The 26,876-nt window shown below is 35.5% G+C and overlaps 1 protein-coding gene across 2 annotated transcripts; it reads left to right on the top strand.

The window, feature by feature from the left end:
* LOC117325049 (kinesin-like protein KIF2A) lies at positions 1-26,876 on the top strand. Of its 2 annotated transcripts, XM_033880964.1 has the most exons (22): positions 1-174; positions 3,813-3,907; positions 4,183-4,263; positions 7,505-7,559; positions 7,973-8,089; positions 8,548-8,695; positions 9,305-9,408; positions 9,682-9,844; positions 10,492-10,582; positions 12,625-12,691; positions 12,988-13,076; positions 16,147-16,364; positions 16,604-16,645; positions 16,935-16,981; positions 17,502-17,590; positions 17,829-17,939; positions 18,131-18,198; positions 18,767-18,893; positions 19,433-19,531; positions 20,674-20,746; positions 21,429-21,491; positions 22,187-26,876. In XM_033880964.1, exons 1-22 carry the CDS (start codon positions 120-122, stop codon positions 22,273-22,275), a joined length of 2,091 nt encoding a protein of 696 aa, XP_033736855.1. In that variant the 5' UTR covers positions 1-119; the 3' UTR covers positions 22,276-26,876. The 2 variants fall into 2 exon arrangements, with proteins under 2 accessions (XP_033736855.1, XP_033736856.1); XM_033880965.1 differs by lacking the exon at positions 16,604-16,645.

Genomic DNA, 26,876 nt, shown 5'->3' with positions numbered 1-26,876 from the left:
TTCTCAACGGATGACCCAATGGACATGTGAATATTCGCATGAATTTTCTCATATAATTAATTCTATAACCAATATTTCGGAATTTCTTTTCCACGTCAGGGAAATAACTGTATCTCATCATGGATATGGCGGGTCTGAAAGTCGGCGTTAATGTCGACATTCAACGGACCGACGGTAAGATGGTCTGACAACAAATCGGAGAGAAAAAGTCGCGGCTTTCGTTGCTACTGAGAAATTATCGGGCCGGGTATATTGCGACCCATATATTGTATGCTTATATTTTGCACAATATATTTTGTTTTCGTTTATCAGCCAAATGGAATGTTTTAAGGCCATATGTTTGCATTTGTTTAAGTGGCAATCGATCGGACCCAGCATTTCTTATCGTAAAATATCTGTCAATTAAGCCTATCTCGATTTTGTGCATAATAGCTATGATTACATTTGTACCTAAAAATACATTATTTTGAGTTGAGGACAAGAGTAGGCCTATATTGAATTACAGAAACTAAGAAATAAGCAATTTGTGGATACATGACTAGATTAACGCAATTTAATTATGTGTAGGTCAAGCATAACATGTTAGGCCTACAAGAAGTCAAATGGGGGTACATGCACATGTTAGCTTGTTGACATTGTTTTAAAAAGTTGCATGGATGATTTTTGTATTGGTAAAATAACAGATAATTACTTACAATTGTAATCACACTGAACTCATAGGCAGAACTATTTTTGCAGGTACACCAGGGCATATTTTGAAGCTTAGTGCCATGAGCAAGTCTAATAAATTACCTGCATGTTATATTATTAGGCCTAATTAATTATATAAGCACTTCTTCCAAAAATGAAAAAGACTCTGAGGTCAGAGTGATTATTATCCACATGTGCACATATGTAGGGTATATGGTGCCTATCAAAATATACACAATGTTGTCAATGTTAAAAAAAAATAAACATACATATAGGTACAGTTTTATAGCATTTGACCATAATGTATAGATATATGAGCCGTGTAGACGTATATAAGGAAGGTTATTACACTGCTGGATCAAAAGTCTTTCTGTACATAGGGTACCATTTTTTTCAAAGAATTTTCCTGAATTTGTTGATAGGCAGATTATATAACATAAATTTGTGGGCTGTACATTTTCATAATTACATGAAAATTCTGGTCCGCCGTGACTGAGTTATTAAGGTGTCACGACACGTTATCATTAGCCTTCCACCTCTGGTACGCGAGTTCGAAACCGATGTTGGACAGTTCCCTGGTACTGACCGTAGGCCATTGGTTTTTCTCTGTGTACTTCGTCTTTCCCCCACCTTGACAACCAGGCACATCCTTAAATGACCCATCTGACTGTTATTGTAATAGGACGTTTAACAAAATAAACCAAACCATCAAGTTACATGAACATTCAAAAGGTTGTTAACTGAATAAATTTTGGCAATATCATTTTGATATTTTGGAAAGTGTATGAATGATGACATGTCACCGGTGCAAGGGTAATGTAATTTCTAATTTCTTCCAACATACAGGATATTTTGCATTAGTTTTACGTGAGGAATTTCTATATATTTTCAATCAACACACCAAACATCAATAAAATACAACGATGAATGAAGTCGGGGCGAGTGATTGAAAAAAGTTGAAATTACTAAGAAAATTTAGTAAAGTGAAATTTTGCAGAAAGACTTTTGACCTAAAAGTGTGTGTAGAAGACAAATAAAAAAAAAAGAACAATAAAAGAAGACAAGTTAGGATTTGTCCCTTGGGCAACTCAAATGCACCAGTCTCCAACCCTTTTCATACACAATCTCTTGGCAGAGGATGGGAAGAAATGATCAAATTTTGATAATAATTGCCCATGCCAACCTTCAGACAGAGTCGCCAAACAACACATTTAACAATATTATTACATAAATGCATTCATTAAAGTACATATATATATCACCACAATATACTGTGCATGTGCAGAGGCCGACAATTATGTTCAAACTGGTATTTGTAACACCATCGATCGTGGGCTATTCAAAACACCCTATGTCCATCCCTGAACCATCCTTGTTATCGTTATTTCTTTAAAAGTAGTGAACTTACTGAAGGGATATTTCTCAAACTTAACATAGCGGTTCCTTTATATAACTGGCCCCTCCCTAGTTGTGCCCATTCAATTTTGAGTCAGATTGGGAAAACAAAATGGTGGTCATCTTTGATTTTGACAGTTGAAAATTGTTATCAACATATTTTGAAAAGCATTAAAGGGATTTTTCTTAACTCAACATACAGGTTTCCTTGTTTACATGGCCACTCCCTAGAAAACAAAAAGGCTATCAGACGAAAATAGCATGTATGATGCCAATCTTTTTTTTGCTTTGTTTCTTTTTTTGTTCTTGTTTTAGACTGTTGAAATTCTTTTCTAAAGATCATTGATATTATATATATATATATATATTGAATATTGAAAAGTTCAGTCCATGATCTGTTTTGGTGCTGGCATTTGGAAAAACTAGGGGAGGTAATAAGTGAAAGCATTTTGAAATAGTTCGCATGAGCTTCAGGTGACAATTTTAGATTTTGAAACAACCTACAATAACCAAAATCTTCATGTACTTCATTTGGTTTTTTAGCAACCGAAGAAAATGCTTATTTGGTGATCCAATTTGGTTATTATTGCCTTTAATGTTATCAATATACATGTAATATTGGTTGTTACTATATTGAAAAAGTGTGTGCCTTAAGTTTTTAGGTAATTTGACCCAAACGGTCGGGAAGAGCTGTATCCCTTATGTTTTGTCTTTCATTGTGTACATCTGTCGTAAACTTTTCTGATTTTGAACTTCTTCTTAATTTTCACCAGTGGGTTATAGGTCAAATTTACCTGAAATAATTAATCCTGATCAGATGGTCCTAAGATCAAGATCGATCTCGAATTCAACTGTTCTACTGTTATTTTTCGAGTCAGTCTGAAATCCAAGATGTTCTCATCTTGAAAACACATTTCAAACTTCTCAAGTTTCACCAGTGGGATTCAGCTTGAACTTGCATGAAAGTATCCTGAGATATATCCTAACCAAATGTTATCTTTTTGGCCTGTACACCATGGGGGCCATACAATTTTCCACCTGTAGGATTTAGCTGAAACTTGCCGGTAATGATCCTGAAATGTTCCTGACCAAGTGTTATTAATTTCTGGATCAATGCCGAATCCAAGATGGCTGTTATACCTGGCTACATTTTGAAAAACTACATTTGAAAAATCTTCCAGTTCCACCAGGTCCCAATTCACACATGGAATACATTGGCCAATTGTTCTTGGTATAACAAAACTGCTAGTGAGAATGTATATCACACTATAACTAGCTTTATTGTCAGAAAACTGTTGATAAGGCCCTTGGCCTTTTGTTATTTTGGGAATTGCCAGGATGCTGCTTATAGAGCTCCCTCAATCGTCAGGTGTGCCGGGAATGTATTAAAGCTGACAAGAGTACCCAAAATGTGACAACTCATTTCATAAGTCAGTTATTAAGATAACTGTTAATATTTTGTGTAATTTTGGATTTGTTTCAATCACTTATCCATTCAGATGTTCACCTCAACTATATCATTTCCATGATGAGAAATATGACAGGACATCTAGATCTGTTGTAGCATAGTACTAACATATATATAGGAAGTGAAAGGGCCTGGGCACCAGATGAAGTGATGTCAGGATTTGTATTTAATCACCCCAGACTTTGAGAGGCACATACATTATATATATGTGTATGAAATATGGCAATTTTATTTGAGTGTAAATGTTTTTTAATTGAAGGTCGTATCCATTCGGCTGTGATCAGTGGTGTAAATCCTGAGATGAGGAGTGTCACAGTTGAATGGTTTGAGAAGGGGGAAACCAAGGGAAAAGAGGTAATGATCATTGGACTCTTGCCAAACAATTAAACATAATTAGCTCTTTAAAAAGTCTGTACAGCTATATATAAGGACTTGCTGCAATGCATTGTATCATCCTGAATGAATTATATTGTTTATATTAACAACATTATAAGTGTATATCTGTAATAAGAAGGAGTTGCATGCACTGTAAAATAAACAATTGATAATAATGTGGATATTACGTTCCTGGTATATGATTTCAATTCGACTTAAAATTCAAAATTCTATGTCAAATAAACCTTTTTCAGATCGAGGTGGAAGCCATATTTGCTTTAAATCCAGATCTCCAGACCCCAGTTCAACCTGTTCGAGAAAGCCAATCTTCAAAGGTAATTTTTAAAGTGAACTTTTATTAGTGAAAATGAATATGATTCATCATTGCTGAATTTTATATCGTATTCAATTAATCATTACCTGAAGGTTCAAATTTTGATCGTGATTAATCTCAGCCAAAAAATTTGCAACTCTTATTTGTATGGAATTCTAGATACAAAAAAAAGGAAAATAAAAAAAAAATCATTTTTTGGTCAGTGTTTTTTTAGCTCACCTAGACCGAAGGTCCGGTGAGCTTATGCCATGGTGCGGCGTCCGTCGTCCGTCGTCCGTCCGTCAACATTTGCTTCAAATCGCTACTAGTCATAAAGTTCTTATTGGATTTTGACCAAATTTGGTCAGAAACATCCTTGGCAGTAGGGGATCAGATTTTGCATAAATGGTGACTCTGACCCCCAAGGGGCCTGAGGGGCGGGGCCCAATAGGGGAAATTGAGGCAATTCCTTTAAATTGCTACTAGTCATAAAGTTATGAATGGATTTGAACCGAATTTAGTCAGGTACATTCTTGGGGGAAGGGGAACAGATTTTGCATAAATGGTGACTCTGACCCCCAAGGGGCCTGAGGGGCGGGGCCCAATAGGGGAAATTGAGGCAATTCCTTCAAATTGCTACTAGTCATAAAGTTATGATTGGATTTGAACCCAATATGGTCAGAAACATCCTTTGGGGATGGGGAACAGATTTTGCATAAATGGTGACTCTGACCCCCAAGGGGCCAAAGGGGCGGGGCCCAATAGGGGAAATTGAGGCAATTCGTTTAAATCGCTACTAGTCATAAAGTTATGATTGGATTTGAACCCAATTTAATCAGAAACATCCTTTGGGGATGGGGAACAGATTTTGCATAAATGGTGACTCTGAACCCCGAGGGGCCTGAGGGGCCGGGCCCAATAGGGGAAATTGAGGCAATTCCTTTAATCGCTACTAGTCATAAAGTTATGAATGGATTTGAACCCAATTTGGTCAAAAACATTCTTTGGGAAAGGGGAACAGATTTTGCATAATTTGTGACTCTGACCCCTAAGGGGCCAAAGGGGCGGGGCCCTATGGGGAAATAGAGGTAATTCCTTCAAATCGCTACTAGTCATAAAGGTATGAATGGATTTGAACCCAATTTGGTCAGAAACATCCTTGGGGGAAGGGGAACAGATTTTGCATAAATTGTGACTCTGACCCCAAAGAGGCCAAAGGGGCGGGGCCCAATAGGGGAAATAGAGGTAATGCCTTTAAATCGCTACTAGTCATAAAGTTATGAATGGATTTGAACCCAATTTGGTCAGAAACATCCTTGGCAAAAGGGGAACAGATTTTGCATAAATGGTGACTCTGACCCCCGAGGTGCCAAAGGGGCGGGGCCTCATAGGGGAAATAGAGGTAATTCCTTTAAATCCCTACTTGTCGTAAAGTTATGAATGGATTTGAACCCAATTCGGTCAGAGACATCCTTGGGGGAAAGGGAACAGATTTTGCATAAATGGTGACTCTGACCCCCAAGGGGCCAAAGGGGCGGGGCCCAATAGGGGAAATTGAGGCAATTCGTTTAAATCGCTACTAGTCATAAAGTTATGATTGGATTTGAACCCAATTTAATCAGAAACATCCTTTGGGGATGGGGAACAGATTTTGCATAAATGGTGACTCTGAACCCCGAGGGGCCTGAGGGGCCGGGCCCAATAGGGGAAATTGAGGCAATTCCTTTAATCGCTACTAGTCATAAAGTTATGAATGGATTTGAACCCAATTTGGTCAGAAACATCCTTGGGGAAAGGGGAACAGATTTTGCATAAATGGTGACTCTGACCCCCGAGGGGCCAAAAGGGTGGGGCCCAATAGGGGAAATCGAGGTAATTCCTTTAAATCGCTACTAGTCATAAAGTGATGAATGCATGCATGTTCTAAAAACAATTCTTGAGGTCTTTCAGACCTTAGAGAGTCTGGACTTCATTAATCTTTAAAGCAGTTCGGATTCCCACACTATAACCATATATAGCATTGTTGGAGATTTACAAAATAACAAATTGAATATGAACATTATTTTAACATTTGGTCTAATCCAACCAGGTGAGCGATACAGGCCCCATGGGCCTCTTGTTTCAATTCTACTAGAATTGAATAAAATATGTTTCCAAATGAAGAATAGTTAAATGCCATTGTCCAGTCTGGTCAATTAAATTTTTGTAAAATCTCGCCATTCCATTTAAAGTGATCATGATAATCCATATATAACGTAAAATGCTGCACCGTCTGACAGGAACAAAGATTCTTGTAAACACGCCCATGCTATACAGGAACAGAGTGACAAGTCTGATGAAACTGTTAAGGTTGACTTCAAATATAATTCTTTCTAGGGATTTTGAATTAGCGAAAATGATTCAAGTAAAGGTGATACATAACAGCATTGAGAGAACTCATGATATGTTTGACACATATGTTTCTTTCAATTCAGTCAAACACAGCTTTAAACAAGTTTGCACACAGCATTTCACTTAATGCAGAAAATAAGTCATGTCTCCATTTCTGTTGCATCCATTTTCTTCCTTGAACATATAAACTCTATGATACTCCAGGCCAGCTGTCATACAATGATTTTCAGATATATTTTCACACATTTGCTGTCTCTCTGTTTACCATCAGATGCTGTTATCTACTTTATATGCTTCTGCCTAATTTTCTAGGCCATGTTTTTTACAGCCATGAGACAGGTGTATGCATGCTCATTGTCAAAGTGTGTAGAGTAATGCTTATAATTTTCATATAACATGTTAGTTGAACCATAAGCAATATCTTTTTTAGCCCATCATCATTAGATTTTTGGTCAGAAAAACAAAATGGTTAACAGGTGTCCATCTTTGATTTTGAGAACTGAAGATTGTTATCGCTTTTTCTTAAAAAGTGCAGGAGGGAAATTTCTCAAACCTGATGAGTACCAATTGAGTAGGTTCCATTTTGTCCCTTTTTGTGCCATTTTTATTTAGATTTTTGACTGGTGGCCATCTTGGATTTTGAAAATTGAAGTTTGTTATCACAATTTCTTTCATTCAATGGTGGACACCAAGATCCCTTTGGGATCTCTGTTTTATGAAATCTTTGTGACATGATTAGGAAATTGACAAACTTCACTAAAATGTCCCTCTAAAACAGAATTTGAGATTAAATCTTATAATATTCATAAACTATGTGCATTGTTTATTAAGTGTTTGTTGATGTATTTTCTTTTTACTTATATATAAAATAGAGCTCCAGAATTCCTAATGCACAGTCTGGAGATGGACCAAAAGCTGGTAGGAAAGGTAAATATATATCTTGTGATATGAAGTACTTCAAGTTTTACATAATTTTGCTGTTACCGTGGAAACAAATTGAAGCAAATAGTGAAAACCCAAATCATTACGGTTTCTGAAGCGCAACTCCAAAACTATTGCAAAAAGATTGCTCTAGTGATATCTTTTGACATAGAGTGGTTTGCATTTCTCATAATTTTCTTGTAACCATCAAGACAATTGGTTAAAAACCTAAATATCGACCCTTACACAAACACCCAATTCCAAATTCATGCGTATATGGCTAGTTTACATTTTTTTTAGAAGGATATAGACTAGATCTTCTTGTTAAGTAATTGAATAATAAGTGAGAGCGGGGGAAGGAGGAAGCTGAATTGTCTTGTTTTGTCATAATTGTTATCCTTGTATCTTTGGATTGGCAGCACCACTTTCAGCGAAGTCGAGACGTAGTTATGCAGCCAATGCCCAGCCATCAGTGGTAGCACAGAATGGACAAGCAGATAAATCAGCTCCTTCAGCTGCATCAAAGGATGCTGCAGGTCTGTATTTAGGTAACATGTAATATCTCTGGTTACGACATTAAGTGTGCTTTCTAATCCTCATTTTCTTACAAATTGATACAGAAATCAAGGCCAGAATTTCTGTTACCTTAAGTTTGTATTGGACACTTTTTCAGTATTTTAAGTTGAAAGTCATATTGGACACTTTTTCAGTATTTTAAGTTGAAAGTCGTAATGCCATTTGTCTTTTTATAAAAACACTTATGCTAGACAATTTCTCTGATATGGGTTACAAGATAATTCAGTTGGTTTCAGCAGCCATTCTTGACTGTTATAATTTCTTTATATGCTTGACCTTATTAGTAATCTTTGACTTCAAATGTCAAATATGGTTTTAAGCCTTGTAGCTTTCCTATTCTATTGATAAAATGTCTGTTTTTATTCTTCATGTGTATAACAATGTCACCTCTTAATGAGAATGATGGTTGAAATTGTAGCTCGCAGGAAATCTAACTGTGTCAAAGAGGTAGATAAAATACGTTTGAAAAGAGAGGAACGTCGAGCTCAGCAGATTGCCATCAAGGAGGAGAGAGGAAGTGAATACGACATGAATGATCCCAACTGGGAATTTATAGCAATGATCAAGTAAGGATATCATTTACTACCTGCCTAGCAACTACAGAATAACCATGCTTTCTGCAGCTGTTTTTTTTTTTTTTTTTTGATGTATTAGATAACAGGTTTTTGGATTTCACTGAATTTTTGATACTTTAGGTACATTATTTAAGCCACTCAAAAAAGTGCTGGTATTAGCAAAGAGTAAGGGCACCTGGTAGATATTAAAGGTGCTGTGTTGGTATTAGTTATCCAGAATGTGTAGCCTTAATCAGTTGATACATGTTTTAATTATTAATAGATGCTTGCTGGGTGTTATAGGGAACTCTTAAATGTCTATATATCCAGTTGTAAGGAATAGCGATAATGCATTAATAATAAATGAGGTATATGCTGACCGGTCAGCCACAGTAGATTGTGTATACTTGTTCGCAGGCATTGATTAAGATTTTAGCCAACTGGTGGGAATGCTCATGTACATTCCTGGAATGTCTGCAGTACATTGTGACTTACACATTAAAAAAAAAAAAAAACCCAAACAAATAAGAATTATAACATACAGAGAAGTAAAGTACTAAATTTACAGGTTAACTAATCTACCATGCTTTATAATGTTTTGACCTCTTATTTCTTCTACAGCGAATATCGTGCAAGTTTAGAGTTCCGTCCATTAACATCATCAGATCCGATTGTCAACCATACAATAAGTGTTTGTGTCCGTAAACGCCCTATGAACAAGAAAGGTACCGTAATTTCAAATTACTAGGATATTTGGTATAAGTACAATAAAAAATACTTATCAATTGACAATGTATAATTGCATTTCATGGAGAAGTGGAATTTGAAAGTTGTAAGGAAAATCAAAATCAAGTTAATTTTCAAATAATCTGGTAAATACTTGTAAATATTTGAGTTTTGTGTATGCTCCTATATTCATATTTTTAATCTGATAACATAATTTCATAATTCAAATAAGAAATTTTTACAAATTTGATGATCTCCCTGATTCTCTACAGAATTGACAAAAAAGGATGTGGATGTTATAACAGTTCCCAACAAAGAGAATGTGATAGTTCACGAGCCAAAACTCAAAGTGGACCTTACAAAATATTTGGAGAACCAAAACTTCCGCTATGACTACTCTTTTGATGAGAACAGCACAAATGAGATGGTGTATAGGTAAACTTTATATTGTCAAATGTGACATAAGCTTGGGAATGGGTTTGTACTGTCAAATGTGATTTTAGAATGGCTTAGATTACTGTCAAATGTGACTGTTAATGACTTTAACATTCTTATCTTTTTGAAAATATAACAGAAATTTGACATAAATTCAAAATGCTCTATATACATATGGCTTATATATAATTATTCACTTACAAAAAGGATTCTTATTACTTGAATACATTCTGTAAATTAAAGACGCGGTTGATCTGTTCACACTGTGTTTGGAGCTAGTCAAGAAATAATTGTCTAAAATCTTGGATGAGGTAATTAACATGCTTCAGTATAATAAATGAATTTCATATATATTTCTGATTTAATTATCATATAAGATTTTACATGTTCCTGTGGAATGACTTTGCCCAATTTGACTTGGGCCGTATTTCACATTAATTTCAAAAGTACGTAATATTCATTGTAATAACATTTCATGTATATATATATATCATAAGAAGGAAAAAAAGTTGAAGAATTGACATATTCTGTTAATGAACGTGTTTGATTTATCTCAAGAATTGAATAAAAAGATTTAATATGATTGTATGTTTTGAAAAATATGTGATAATGTTGACAGTGTTTAGACTACATTGCCTTTCCTACAGGTACACTGCCAAACCCTTAGTAGAGTGCATATTTGAAGGAGGGATGGCCACCTGCTTTGCCTATGGACAGACAGGGAGTGGTAAAACCCATGTAAGTACTGGCTGTCAACATGTACAGATAGTGGCTAAATGTATATTGAAGCTTACTTGATCAGTCTTATTTGGGCATTTTTAGGTCACCGTGACCTTTTCCAATCTGACTTCGTCTGTTGTCGTTTGTTAGTTTACATTTTCACATTTTTGACTTCTCAAAAACTCCTGAACCATCTGTAATGAAATTTTACTGAAAAAAACCTCTTAGTGGCTGACAGTTCATTACAACGATGTCTTCGCATCATTTATGCAATATATATCCCATATGTATGTCACAGATACAAATATATAGTATAATCCGGTATAGAACACAAACAATACATGTCCATGTGGTTGTAGCACTTTTTTTATCCGGTTTTAAAAATGGCTGCCTAAAGGTTGATACAAAATAGTCTTGTGTATTTCAAACGGAACGAAATGATACACATTTTATTGTATTCCGCTTGTAGGACATAGCTTGTAATCCATAGCTTGTAATCCATTTTTGTATTAACCGGCAAATCACGTGGTATTTCTACTTTCATTACCGGCAGTATTGTCTGCTTGAGCTCTTCTTCGCTTTGGATGAAGAAAACTTCATAATTTGTGTGTTTGCTACGAAATTCGTCTCATTTAATCATGGAATTATTGAAAGGAATATAATTGGACCCTTTTAATCATTTAAATGTAAGTTGACACGCTATATTTTTTTCAAAATACGAACTTTCGAAATTTCATCGTCAGCATCGGGAAAATCAGCTATGGGCAGTTAGAGGTTACACGGCGCCTGTCAAAGGTATCCCGCCGTGTGAAACCTATCAGATTGTTGGAGTACTCAAAACCCAGATATGGTAGAATCATTATACTTCATTGATGGAAGGGTCTTTGGGTGCTTTATCAAAATTGTAAATTTCATGTTCCTAGGGTTTCACATTTCCCCCTGGAGAGGGGTTGAACTTAATTATAGGTTATATAAGAAAATCACATTTTTGAGTATAATTTGTTTCATTTCCAAATTGAGAAATAATCCAGTCTCGGTTAGAATTATTAGTATGTGATAGCAGTTTTATGGTGCGCACATAATATTGAACCTGACTGGCCCCCAGGGATAAAGGGGTGGGACCAAAAGGAGTCAAATTAACACAAATTTCAAAAATCTTCATCTCAAGACCCAGATATGGTAGAATAAAATACTTTAAATGGATGGAAGAGTCCTAAGATGCTTTAACAAAATTGTAAGTTTCATGGTCCCCGGCTCGGGTTTCTGTTAAGGCCCATGGGCTTCTTGTTAATCTACCAGGGCCAATTGATTAAGTTAATTATGATGTGTCTCGTTTAACACAGTGCTGGTTCAACTGTGCCTAAACGGCTTCATTTGACACTTGTCAGTAAATTTTGTGATTACAACTAGGATACATCACTTCGAAGAACAAACACTGGTCATATCTGTCAACAAGATCCACTCGCATGAAAGTAAAAAATGCCTTAACCGTAGCTGTCGGTACTAGCATTTGTACTGTAGCCATCTTTAATTGGACAATATGGAAAGCCGGTACAACATGCTTAAGGCTTTTTCGGAAATATTTAATTTGAAATGTTCTATCTGAAATTTTTAATGCACAAATCCTTTGTAATTGAGCATAATTGAACTAGAAGGGATACCGTAAATAAAACGACCATTGTTTGCTTCAAAGCAGATAATGTCCATCTATTAGGTCTAGAAAGCATTTTGCATAAAGCAATTCGCATTTCGCATTTCACATTTAACATTGAATATAAGCATTTTGCATTTAGCAATAAACATTTTGCATTTTCTTCACTGAAAACTGCTCTTATGTAGCCTACTTGGCTTTCCAGTCAATATTGTTAGGCTTAAGTAGCTTCCTATAGATATTAGCTTTGATAGATTATAGATTTTTGTTGTCTTATATGCTGGAGTATCATGCAGTTCAACCTAGGGGGAAAAAATCCATATATGTGTATTACTTTGATAGTATATAATTACCATTAAATTGTTGCTTTAATTAGCCTAATATATTGATATTTTTTTTGTCATTATAGACAATGGGTGGTGATTTTTCTGTCAAAGGTCAGCAGGACTGTTCAAAAGGAATTTATTGTTTAGCTGGTGAGTACACATCTAGTTAAGTAGTTCTAATCAATTTGACAACAGAATAAATTATGATGAATCAATTGAAATCAAACTAAGAAACTCAAGTTGGTCTAAACTACAATAAATTTATTTTAATTCATTACTCCAATATTCAGTAGACATAATTTTATCAACTAACACCTTTGATTTTCCTAAATGACTTAAATTGTTGATCGGACGTAAAGGAAAAATATTTATATTAAATAAGTGTTTAACATTGATCATATTTGCCATAAAGATGTACATACTGCTTCATGTATTTTTGTTTTCAGCCAGGGATGTTTTCAAACTGCTCCATACCAAGTATAAGAAGCAGGAATTGACTGTGGGGGCGAGCTTCTTTGAAATCTATAGTGGAAAGGTAAGTTAATGCAAAAAACTTACAATGCGATGCGTTTGATGTATATTGACTTAAAATTTTCCAAGATTTCTTTCTTTTGTTAAAGCCTGTTTCATTGTGGCTCTAATGTGTGATTGCCAGTGTTGTTTATTTATAAGTGGATGCAAATATTTAAATTCTGAAAAAAAGGTGAAAGTTTTTGATGCCTCGACATGAAATGGGGGGGGGGGGGGGGGGGCATATAGTGTTACCCATGTCTGTCCTGTCCCAATGCAATGTAAGTAGCTAATTTCAGGAACTGCAGATGTGATCCTCACCAAACTGTGTTTTGGGGTGTCAAGTGGCAGTGGGGGCATTTATGTCTTACATTTTCTAGTTACTATGAAATTGGCTAAATTTGGATTGAGTCCAGTCTTCTAACTGGGAGTGAACTGGATATTTTGATCCAACCATGAAAAAGGGCTGTTTTCCATTAGTGCTGTGTATCGGCAACAATGTCACGATACGATACGTATTGCGATACAGACATCACGATACGATACGTATCGCGTATACGTGAAATTGTCATAAATTGAAACAAATCAAACAATATTTAACGTTCAATCTGAAGTTCTAATGACACTCATTGAACACATTTTTAACAAAAACAGTAGAATTAAACAGATCTAAATAAATTTCAAATATAAACAGGACTCTTGAGTCTTGTCACTGAAACATTGTCGACTCTGAATGTTATACATTGGGTCAACAACGTGCAACAAGTTACAACTCACGGAAACATTAATTTCCACTGCCGAAAAGGGCGCAGATCATTTATTATAAACTAGTTATCTATACATCATGTAGCATATTTGCTATCAGCTTTTAAACATAGTGGTTTTCGGCTTTATTTGTGTTAAACCTGTCCACGGTTTTCGGTTTTCAATACTTGTCTTGCTGGTGGTGTAAAATTGTCAAATGAGGGTGATGCCGATTTAATGCGAATTCAAGTTATTGTGTTCCCGGAATACGTTAACTCCGCCTCCCATTCTGTGAATACGGCAATACTGAATACTCTACTTCGATAGGTAAGTTCCATGTGCCGTGGACCCTTGACTTGTTTCAAGTCAACGAATATCTTTGATTTACAAGTCGGAGGAGGTTTAGTACTAAGATATAGATATAGATAGAGAGATAAAGTTAAACGGAATTACACATGGCTGCAGCGTTAGCCATTGTCCTTATTTATTCGCAATCATCAAGGCGCTCTGCATTGGCGACTTCATACAATCCGGTTACAAGCGTTTTACTGGCGGTGCGCTTTGGCGTGCTCGATTCGCTGTATCAAATGTGTTACATGGACCCGCACCCATGCAGGCGATATTACGATACAGGGATGACTGTATGGATGTATCGTATCACGGCACAAAACGAACATATATCGATACGTATCGATGTATCGTTACAGCACTATTGTCCATGCCTTAGATTTTAATATCATCATCACTTGCATTTCTTTGACTTTGGTGCAATGAGCAGGTAATGCTAAGGAAGTCGTGTTATAATGATAGTTTCACCAGTGTGGTTTACATTATGTGTAAATATTTCTTTTCCCATTACAGTATGACTTGAATCCCTGTCTTTTCCGGCTTTATTGTTTGGTCTCAACATTTTCCCTATTAAATTAAGTTAAAACCTGTATAATCTGGAACCTGTCTATTCTGAAAACCGGCATACTATGGTATAAGTCTACTTCTAAAATCGAACTGCTCAAACAGGCCATCATTTTTTCTCAACAAGCAACAATCTAATAAAAACAATTTGAAGAATGTCACAATTACCGATTATTCAGGGCAACGGCCATGTCGCTGATTGAAGTGGCCATGAGTGTGATTAACCTGTAATTTTAATTGGCATATCCAGGTGGTTAACAACTATTCACCACTCTGAAAGGATTAGCGTCACATGTTGTGAATACTTTTCAAATGTGTTCTTTGAAAATTGAAAACACATGCGTGCCTTTCTAGCGTCCAGTTGATAAAGACCTAAGAATGCCAGGATATTGATACTGAGGACGTATCAGGATATGTAAATAATTTTACATGTTACATGTGCCTAGCAAAGCAGTAACAGAAACTGAGCTGTCTTACCCTCCTCGGGTGACTAGGAAAACAATTTGGTCAGTAGCTAATTACATGGTAAAATCATTGTGGAAAAAATACCGACGACTGCATCACCGATTCATCCACTGCAAGTTCCGACACGGATATAGCTTAGATTTGTTCTCACAGCTACATATAATTTCTGTTATTCTCGTTTGCAATGGATAAAAATATTGATATTTCCTATCTGTATCGGAATTAAAAAAACCCTTTTTAGGTCACCTGAGACGTCCGTAAACAATTTACATTTTCAACTTCTTCTCCAAAACCATTGAACCAAATTCAATGAAATTTGGCATGAAGCTTCTATGGCTAAAGGTTAATCAAATTGTGAATATAATTGGACCGATGGGTGGACAAAAAGGGTCAATTAAATTAACTGAAATATTTCAAATCTCGGGTGACTGTCAAGGCCTATGGGCCTCTTGTTTATTATGCACTTGTAAATAAAACTTCCAGATCGTAAACGGTTGACTACACCTCTGTTGTAGTAATTAATTGAAAAGTTTGGGTGTACGTTTCGTTGTTTTAAATTAAAGTCTAAACCCATTTCTCAGATTGTGATTATTACCGATCTCTATAAACTGGATACCTGTGTAAACCGGCTGATCATTCTGATCCCAGTGACATCCTGTTAAACAGGTTATACTGTACTTCCTTAAGTTTGAAATGAGCCCTTGTTGATGACTTCCCACATAAATGTATCTGGTTCATTTTAAGAACTTTGATGATTTATTGTTATTAACTTATTGGCAAAATTATTGATTTCCCTGGATTGTAAAGGTGTTTATTGACCTCTATTAAAGTAACCTAGATTTGGGTTTATTGATGATGTCTCTTCAGTAATTATCCCCAATTTAAGAATTAATATGGACCAAGGCTCTGTTTAACCTAGGTCTTTATAATCAACTTGATTAACCAAAAGTTCAAACTACTTGTCTCTTTTTCAGGTATTTGATCTGTTAAACAAGAAGCAAAAGTTACGAGTGCTTGAGGATCACAAGCAGCAGGTTCAAGTTGTGGGACTAAAAGAAGAACCAATCGCAAATCCAGATGATGTTTTGCGTCTCATTCAACATGGCAACAATGTACGGACATCTGGGACAACATCAGCCAATCAGCATTCCTCTAGGTCACATGCAGTATTTCAAATTATCCTTCGACGAAGGTATGATTTCCATATCATAATGGATGGTTAACATGTGATGATTTGAATAGTTATAACTTGTATCATTTGTTGCTACATTGTGCTGAATGTAATTTGATAAATTATTGATCCTATGTCCAATTTGTAAATGAAATAAAGGAAGATCTGGTGAAATTTGTATTAATTCAGAAGATGTATTCAAACAAGGCATATTCCCTAATTGATATAGCAAATTGAAATGATCTTCCCTATATTTATAGCAAATTGAAGCCATCAGCGCGCCAAAATCAAGCACCTACACAGTAAGTCCTGGAAGGTGCCTTTTCACACTGATTGATACTTGATTCCTCACACTATTCAAGATTAATAAAGTCCCTTTAGAATCTCTACATCTCCTAATATACCTAGTCTTGGGCTTGTCTCTAATTGCTTTGAAAAAATGGTTGGCACGTTTTTGCTTTGAAAGTCACATTATTTTCTTTCCATCTAAAATGAAAAAAGACTTGGGGATTAGGGAGATCATTGCATTGAAAAGGAAAAATTGAAATTGCTAGCCATATACCTATTGAGATAATTTTCCTTGTTTTTCAGAAATACAAATAAGATACACGGGAAGTTTTCATTGATAGATTTAGCAGGTTTGTACTTTATTCTTAAACACACAAGGTTATATCATAATTCAGTGATGCTGTGGTTCAAATGATAAAAGCTTCAACTTTACTTTAAACTTACTTGATTTTAACTGTCCCAAATGTCAATTACCAATGGGATGATTGGGGTTACTTCTTCTTACCACATTATCTAAGGAACGGTTGTCGACATTTAGTTAAGGGGGATTTCTCTCAGATATTAAAGGATGTATTGTTTGTTTTTGTGTTGTGATGTTTTTAGTGTATTTGTTTTTTAAGTGAATATCAGCAGATAATTAAATGATAATTAAATATTCTGGTATGGTAACAAGGATCCAATAAAACAACCCAGATGTGTGATATTGCAGATGATATTATTTATCCAGAATACATTTTTTGGGTTGACAACGTTGAACTGTAGCTTTTTGGACCCTAGAAAGGATGTTGTTACATATCTAGTCCTATCAGTATTCAATGTATACTACAGGTAATGTCTAGTCCGATAATCAGTATTCAATGTATACTACAGGTAATGAACGTGGAGCAGACACATCAAGTGCTGACAGGCAGACAAGGATGGAGGGTGCTGAAATTAACAAAAGTCTCTTAGCACTAAAGGTCAGTTGTGTCTCAGTTTACATTCTTGTGTAGTGTTTCCTTCTTAGTAGTTATGATGAACTTATCTTATAAGTTGCCATTGATATGACTCTTAATACCAAGAGATGGAAATACATACCTATGATGGAAATAAAATTTACATTGGTGAAAATGTGAAATTCAACAATAGCCAAATAATTCAATGATCTTGTAGAGTTGCAATGCGTCAAATAAGCTGAATTTCTCATCATATTTCTAGGAGTGTATCCGGGCATTGAGTAGAAAGGGCGCTCACCAGCCATTCCGTGCTAGCAAGCTGACCCAGGTTTTGAGAGATTCCTTTATTGGAGATAATTCTAGAACATGTATGGTGAGTAGTCATGGTAACTTATTGTGTAGAATAATAACAGAAAATTATAGCATTTGATACACATACCGTGAGAGGTTTTACAACTACCAGCAAGTTGTAGAATATTTTTTTCACCAGCCTCGCACTTCTGACCACCTTAACAACTTTTATTGTGCTACCAAACACTGAAGAGAACTTGTTGATGTTTACAGATTTCTATGATCTCTCCTGGGATGAGCTGCTGTGAGCACACACTGAACACACTGAGATATGCAGACAGGTTCGTATAACCTAGCCATCGAAATGTCTCCCTTGAATTTGTCCACTTTTGATAATTGATACCTATGAATAGTGTGCTCTTTGATACACAATCTTCAGTTAACTTGAAAGGAATTTTAATTTGACTATTTTAGTTATTGCCCTTTGTTTCAGTATTTGATATGTGTCTGTATCTTTAAAGCTTGATAAGCTTTATAATATGTTTCAAGGTATGTTTAATGAGTTGGAGACTAAGTTATTAACTTGATAACTGGTATTCCTCAAAATTTTAGAAAATTAAACATGCCACCTAATTGCAAATCATAATATTTTAATGCCAAATAGTATATAACACTACATTGTATATGGCATTAGATAGGAGGTATAGATTGTTTTGCATCGTGGTACTCGTGTTACAAACTGTTGTAGCAAATCCTCCACCAAGTACTCAAAATCAGGAATTTTGAAGCAGAAAGTTGCTGTCAGTTAAGAAAAAATGTTGTGGCCTGATCAATATATGCATACAAAATAAAACTGAAAAAACCAGTGTATTTTTCTTGCCCTGCTGACCAATGATTTGTATATTTCAGAGTGAAGGAGTTGGGACCAGGAGGGCCTGTAGAAGGGAAGCCATCAGAGGTAGCTCTCCCAAACAATTACAACCTTGGTGCTATGTCTCCTCAGAACAGTGATCTACAGATGCTCAAAACCTCAAATGTAAGAAACAGTAACATGAATTCTGTGTTGTAGCAACTTAAATTGTTTTCAAACTAATACAAATCAAGCAAATTGATTATATTTTCCACCTTTTAAAACTAGAAGCATGATAAAATAGCTTTTGATTCATTTAGGCTTTATTTAATGCTTTCTGCTATCTATTAGTTTAAACATATTTTATTTGAAAAATTCCAATGAAATTGGACACAAGTTATACAACTTAGTAACGTCCTCTTTCATAAACTATTATACTATTATTACTAGAATATATGGACCTCTAAGCCAAGATAGCTTTCTGTTTGCTACTGGTTGCTCTCGTCCTCCACAACTTTCTGACATTCAAGATATTACGATTTTTCTGTGTGTAATAATCTGCCATTTGGATCAGTCTAAATCTGCAGAAAACAATCGCAAGTTTGTTGTTTGCAAATTAACAAGTATTGTATCTGGCAGATGTATTATTCAGTATCCACATGGTCTTAATTGATGTATTTGACAGAGCCCTTCCTGTCAGTGTTTAAGTACTGTGATTTTTGTAGGAGGAAGTAACTGATGAAATGCTGACATTCCATGAGGTTGTTAACCATATGCAGGAAATAGAAGAAGAAGTTATAGATGACCACAAATCCATTATAGAGGTCAGTATTTGATAGTATTGAGGATGTCATTTAGATAATCATTGATATTGACCTATATCCATTATAGAGGACAGTAAAAATCCTTTATGTTGATTAGACAGGTGATTATAATTGGGATATGTAGATATCATTGATGTTGACCTATATAGAGTATTGGGGATTGATGTTGACCTATATAGAGTATTGGGGATTGTTGTTGACCTATATAGAGTATTGGGGATTGATGTTGACCTATATAGAGTATTGGGGATTGTTGTTGACCTATATAGAGTATTGGGGATTGTTGTTGACCTATATAGAGTATTGGGGATTGTTGTTGACCTATATAGAGTATTGGGGATTGTTGTTGACCTATATAGAGTATTGGGGATTGATGTTGACCTATATAGAATATTGGGGATTGATGTTGACCTATATAGAGTATTGGGGATTGATGTTGACCTATATAGAGTATTGGGGATTGATGTTGACCTATATAGAGTATTGGGAATTGTTGTTGACCTATATAGAGTTTTGGGGATTGTTGTTGACCTATATAGAGTATTGGGGATTGATGTTGACCTATATAGAGTTTTGGGGATTGTTGTTGACCTATATAGAGTATTGGGGATTGATGTTGACCTATATAGAGTTTTGGGGATTGTTGTTGACCTATATAGAGTATTGGGGATTGATGTTGACCTATATTCATTGTAGAGGACAGTAAACATTCTTTTGTTGATTGGAAATTGAAACTCCCAGATCCCCTTATCCAATGTAAATATAAACTCCAACCTTCTTTGTTACAACACGGAGCATTTTTGAAAACATGTCTATTATCGGTCAATGATTAATGAATGTTACTCTTGGGAGTCACATGATGTGACCCTGATCATGTTCTGATGATCAGACATAGCACAGTACATTGTAAAATTTGCAAATTAGTCATGAGTAGATGATTTTTATCAGATTGTAAACATAAAGTTTTACTATTTTTACAACTTATCTACTGCTGCAGAACTCTGATAAGGAGGTCCAACTTTCAGTGCTGTCCATTTCAGCAAACGTTTGGGATTATAATTTGATGTTGTGATTTCACAAACCTGACAGCTGCATTGGATAGATGACATTGCCTGAAATGTTTTTTTTTTCTCCATATATAGATAACACAGAAATGGCTAGCGGAGGACAAGAAACTGTACAAGGCTACAGACGAGGTTGACTATGACGTTGAAGGTATGGCCATTTCACTGTATTCTAAATCACAAAAACTGCCTTCACAATTAGTAATTGACAGTTATACAAATCCAATGTATCATGTATGTTGTAGAAACATGATTGGAAAGGAAAATGGTACAGAACATACCTGTATCAAATTGTAACAACAGGCAGGACAGGCAGATATTATTTATCATGATTTATTTTTGCTTTTTTGATTAGGGCTATTCCGTTTAAATACTACCTGACCCCTGAACTCCAAATAAATCACTTCTATCCATGGTTGGATTTCTTTCCTATTACTTCTTTGTAATTTGTTAAATAAATTCTGTGGGTGGTACCCCTTAACAAAACCTGGAGTCCTGGGTCCTAGATATTGTACTGGAATAGCCCTTAGTTTTATTAACTATTAAATGTTCAAATTTACATTATTGAACTGAATCTGAAAGAAACTTTATTTCAAATTATGTCTGGTAAAATTTATATCAAACTGTTACTGAGACAGCGCTTAATAAGATTTTAAAGAATAGAAAATATTTTGAGTGAAAGTTCCTTTGGGTCTGACAATGTTTTGCTGTCAAAATGAAAATTTACATGTAGGTCTTTGATATAACGTTTCTGTTAAAGTTGGAGTTTAACAAATGTATTTCTAGAGTTTAACAAGTGCATTTCTAGTTAATTTGCTCTATTTTTGTTTCAGCTTATGCAAGACAGCTTGATAACTTGCTAGCAAGAAAGATCCAAACTTTGACTGCCTTGAGAGGTATGTTTCTGCATGTTTAATGTTTTTATATTTGACAGTTTGAATCAATCGGACTACAGCAGGGTTGCCAACTCGCATCCATGGAGGTAGACATGTTATATCATGCCTTCTCACATGGGGACTCTTCTTGCACCGTGAGACAAAATCTCACACTATTCAAAAATTTTCTCTCTCCATATTGCATCAAGTCAATACACCACATTGTAGAGCCTCCAGTGCCTAATGTTGAAGGGGGCAGTGATAGCTCAGTTAGTCAGAGCTCTGGTCACGTAACCTCAGGTGAAGATACAAGGTGCAAGACTTTACACTCCCTACCTTTGTCGCTTTGTGTTTCTCGCAAGAAAGGGGCCACTCTGTCAATCATATATTTACACAAAGGAGATGTGAAAACAATTACTAAATGTCAATCATATATTTACACAAAGGAGATGTGAAAACAATTACTTAGTAATCTGACACAATTATCTTGGGAATCAGCCTTATAATGATCATGACTTAACACTGTCAATATGTTGTAAACTAGAATAAGGTCACTGAAACCTATATTTTCAATTTGTTTCCATATATGTCCAGAACTATTTCAAGCTGCAGCAAATAGGTTAATAATATTAAGGAAGTAGAGGTAAGATCTCAGTATATAAACGTTTTTTAATTCACCCTCCAAAAAACTTGACATGTGGCAATTTATCTTACAGAAAAAGTTTCAAGTTTCCGCAATGATTGTCAAGAAGAGGAAAACCTCAGCAAGAATCTAAAGAGTCGAAGACAGCCAAATTCCAAGTGATCCTAACAAGGTGAAGACACATTCGTTATCGGCTATTTTACCATATGCACATATTGCTGCCCATCTCGGCTTCAGCTCACATTTGACTTCCATTTTTCCTGCTGGTGAAATTGTCAACTCTTAACGGCTGCTTGTCTAGCTTGAAAGTGGCGCAAACTCAAGCATCACCCCCCCAACAAATCAAATCACTGGAAGGAGCCAGCTATGTTACTATCGTGGCATGTAACGATGTGCCCTTATTCAGCCAAGTCTGTGATATAGAATTAGTTGTGAAGCTCTGCTGTAGTTGGCATACATTTCATTCTCCAGAAGAATTCAGCCTGTAGACAACAAAAGACAGGACTCTCTGGACTCTTCCTCAATGTCATCAAGCATTTGTGTTGTGATTCATAGGTCAGAAATCAGGGAGAGATGTTGGTGAACTGTCTCTAAGTTTTTAACAGTTTTTGTGATTAACTCTCATACTATTTCTGAAGGGCTGTCACTTTGTATACAGTATCATGTGATCACACAACTTGCTGAAGCAGTTGACAGGTGCTTAGGCATTCATTCACCCACCAGTAGTTATACACTAGTTTATCATTGTTATGTTACATTAAGTTCATCAATACAGGAGAGAGACAAGTTTATGTGATATTTATTTTCAATATTCTCTTTTGCTATTATAAGTACAGATAATGTATTATATAATGTGGAATACATGGATGTATTTAACTGTTATAGAAGTATACCATTGAGTGATTTGAAAACTGTGATTGTGTGAATGGACTGAATGTGTGTGAGGACAATTATCCATGACCAGTATATACCCTCATGTCTCTATCAAAAATCAGGTGTTAGCATCTTGCCTTGTAACCATCTTGATATTGACTAGGTGATGTAGGTATTATAATGAGTATGTATATACATCGTTACTGATTTAAATGGTGGATAATGGCTTCTGTTGTAGATACAATGAACTCAACATTAGCATTGCTGGGAGTTTCTGAAGGGCAACAAATATTTTTCTTATACAATTTAAACCCTGAAAGGCAAGGTTGTTAACCAAGAGCTTTTTCGCTGTTAATCATGATTTGATCTCAGCAGAAGGATTGTCTTTTTCATCTGATTGGTAGATCTGGTAAAGCATTTAACTATGTAAGAGTCATAAGCATAATCAAACATTTCCAAGGACTACAGTACTGTATATTAATAATGAGAGAAATTATCAATTTCACCCAGTAGTACGTTAGGACAGTTGTAGCTGGTATCATGTATATAGAGGATGTTATAAAAAGCCAAACGATGAACAATATTTACTTAATAATTTTTTTGTTAATCACATGTAAATGGGCATAAGCTCTTTTTCCATTACGTTATCTTTGAAAGTAGTCATTTTACAAAGAACTATACATACAATCTTATATTGATGTGTTGGAATTTTCTCGATCTGTTGTTAATCATCGCTTAATGATCTGACTGCTTTCATATTGAAGGCACTAAACCATAACTGTATATTTTTACTATTTTACCAAGGATGTATGTCACAGATCGGTGTTCATTTTAATGGTTAGAACCAGGTCAATTTATGGTTGATAACTTTATTATTTGTTCTTCATCGTAAATCAACATTTTACATTACAAATCACCAATAAACAAGCAAGACTTAGTAATTTTCATTTTATAGTTCGTTAGGAATCAAAACATTGTGTTTCATAAATTGGCATAAAAGGTGATACATTTCTGGTTACAGAAATGTATACAAATGTATTATGTTGTGTTATTTTAATAGGAGCTGGCCATTCCGACCAGTAGAATTGGTAAATATTTGTAGGAAAAGAAATTATTTACAATGTGATTCATGAAAAACTGCTTTTGTTAGGGATTTACTGTAATAAAGAAGTCTCAAGATTGAGACTATACATCATTTATAAAAAACCACTATATGTTTAAAGCATTGTGTTAATGTGGAATGGTTAGTATCATGCTATTGGTACAGCTGGTAAGTATATACTAGGATAGACACACAGTATTTGTGAACATTAAGGAGAGAGAATACCCATGTTAGTTTGGCCTAGTGTTGTATTGGGTGGAAATGTGAGCTTGCTTTACCCAGGTCTTTCCTTTGATGTTCAGAGCCTTGTGATTAAGTACAATTTGTGCTATTGCGTTGTAATTGTTGGGTAATGTTGAATTATGTTTTTGCTGGTAAATCAATCAAGTCGAGACTGCTTTCATGTATTATGTTTCATCAGGCTGACTGGTTTGAGAAGGTAGCAGTACAGATTATGTTAGGGCTTCATTGACAGATATTCCTTCACAACAGAATTTAGTGAGGAATAAAGAAGGAATAAGGGTCACAAATGTTCTCTAGCAATTCGTCAATGAAGAAGTAGATACAAATATACAACAGACTTACAATTCAGTACCAAGGAAACTGGTAACAATTCCACAATTATTGTGTAATGTCACTATATACCATATTCATAGTACGTAGTAATATATTGGTGATTGTTGTGATTTTAGTATGTTACAACAGCAGTAATCCTGGTATACCAGTTTACATTAAAAATGAAGTATGCATACTATATAACCGACCTCATTACAGTATTGCTCAGTTTTACAGTGTGCCACAGTGTGTGGTGACACTCCAGACTTGTACAACAGTGTGGTGACACTCCAGACTTGTACTACCAGTGTGTGGTGACACTCCAAACTTGTACCACCAGTGTGGTGCCACTCCAGACTTGTACCACAGTGTGGTGACACTCCAGAAATGTACAACAGAGTGTGGTGCCACTCCAGAAATGTACAACAGAGTGTGATGACACTCCAGACTTGTACCACCAGTGTACGGTGACACTCCAGACTTGTACCACCAGTGTACGGTGACACTCTAGACTTGTACCAGTGTGTGGTGCCACTCCAGACTTGTACCACAGTGTGGTGACACTCCAGAAATGTACAACAGAGTGTGGTGCCACTCCAGAAATGTACAACAGAGTGTGATGACACTCCAGACTTGTACCACCAGTGTGTGGTGACACTCCAGACTTGTACCACCAGTGTACGGTGACACTCCAGACTTGTACCAGTGTGGTGACACTCCAGAAATGTACAACAGAGTGTGGTGCCACTCCAGAAATGTACAACAGAGTGTGGTGACACTCCAGACTTGTACCACCAGTGTACGACCGTGTACGGCGACACTCCAGACTTGTACCACAGTGTGTGGTGACACTCCAAACTTGTACAACAGTGTACGACCATGTACTGTGACACTCCAGATTTGTACCACCAGTTCTCCCAGTAGTAGGTGTTTGTCTGCCTTGTCAAATGTATTGTATCTTGCCTGTAATTGTTTAAGGGTATACATGTTTAAAAACAAGAGACCAACCTTCATTACATAGGTAAGTCTCATTGGCAGAAATTGAAAGAAATTATGTTGTTATATGTCATAAACATTATCTTTATTATGCAAAACCAATTACCGATGTTTATGGTTGATATATATGCATGTACACTTATTGTCAATGTTGAGGGGTAGGGATGGTCAGTCTGGTGTCCAAATCACTTCTCAAACAAGGGGTAGGGATGGTCAGTCTGGTGATCACCAAATCACTTCTCAAACAAGGGGTAGGAATGGTCAGCCTGGTGTCCAAATTACTCAAACTAATGCTGATGTCTCGAATTTTATTTGGCCAAGTCATACATATAAAGAAAATCAGTACCTGGTACTTTAGAACAAACAAAAATCTTTCAATTTACATATAGTTATAGTTTTTAATGAGAAATATGATACAATTTGATTTATTCTTTTCCTATTTATGTGAAAGTCATTTATAGTTAGAATATTACAATTGCTGAAAACAATTATGTACTAATGGTATTTTTGTGAGAGATACCTACCCCTTAATGGTGATTTTTTGTTGTTTTTTTTTCCATGGGAAACAAGAGATTATTCCAGAACTTACATTCATATTCTTTGTAAATGATATCATTTAATTTATTGTATATGTAGCAGACTATACACAATGTACCACCTTAAAGCCAGTCCTATATCACCTTTCCATATATACATTGGTATGTGGTAGTTCCGTTATCAACTTGTATATTCCACCATGCATCTTTCTTACCCTTTCTGTGGGAATCACCTGTATTCATACTGCTTACTGTATATATCAACATGTATAGTGCTCACAGAAGTTTCTCTCGCACACATCACAGTGTACACCAAAGACAATAGTTCTCCCGTGCATACTCCCATCAGCTTCTACACTTAATCTGCATCAGTTACCGTGGTAATATTTACATCAATCTGTATCAGAGTCCTCAAATTATCCTGTATCTGTGATGATAAAATCTCTTTTTATCAGTTTTTTTGATGTACTGTATTGTCTTTTGAATACAGACATTGTTGTGTATGTGGAGTATAGTAACATCATCAATACTCCTCACCAAGCAGGAGGTAGATTTCGGTACAGATTTGATGGTCCATGTTACCTTTGATTGCCTCTGTGTACCAAATCATGTCTAGCTATTCTGTTGTTTATATTGATTTCCACCAAAACATTAACAAAATGAACTGCAATGGGAAAAAGAAAATAAATCATTTTACATAT

The sequence above is a fragment of the Pecten maximus genome, chromosome 4 (assembly GCF_902652985.1).
Source record: "Pecten maximus chromosome 4, xPecMax1.1, whole genome shotgun sequence".
NCBI classification, from domain to species: domain Eukaryota; kingdom Metazoa; phylum Mollusca; class Bivalvia; order Pectinida; family Pectinidae; genus Pecten; species Pecten maximus.
Note: the sequence above shows the minus strand (reverse complement) of the source record. Positions and strands in the feature narration are given on the sequence as shown.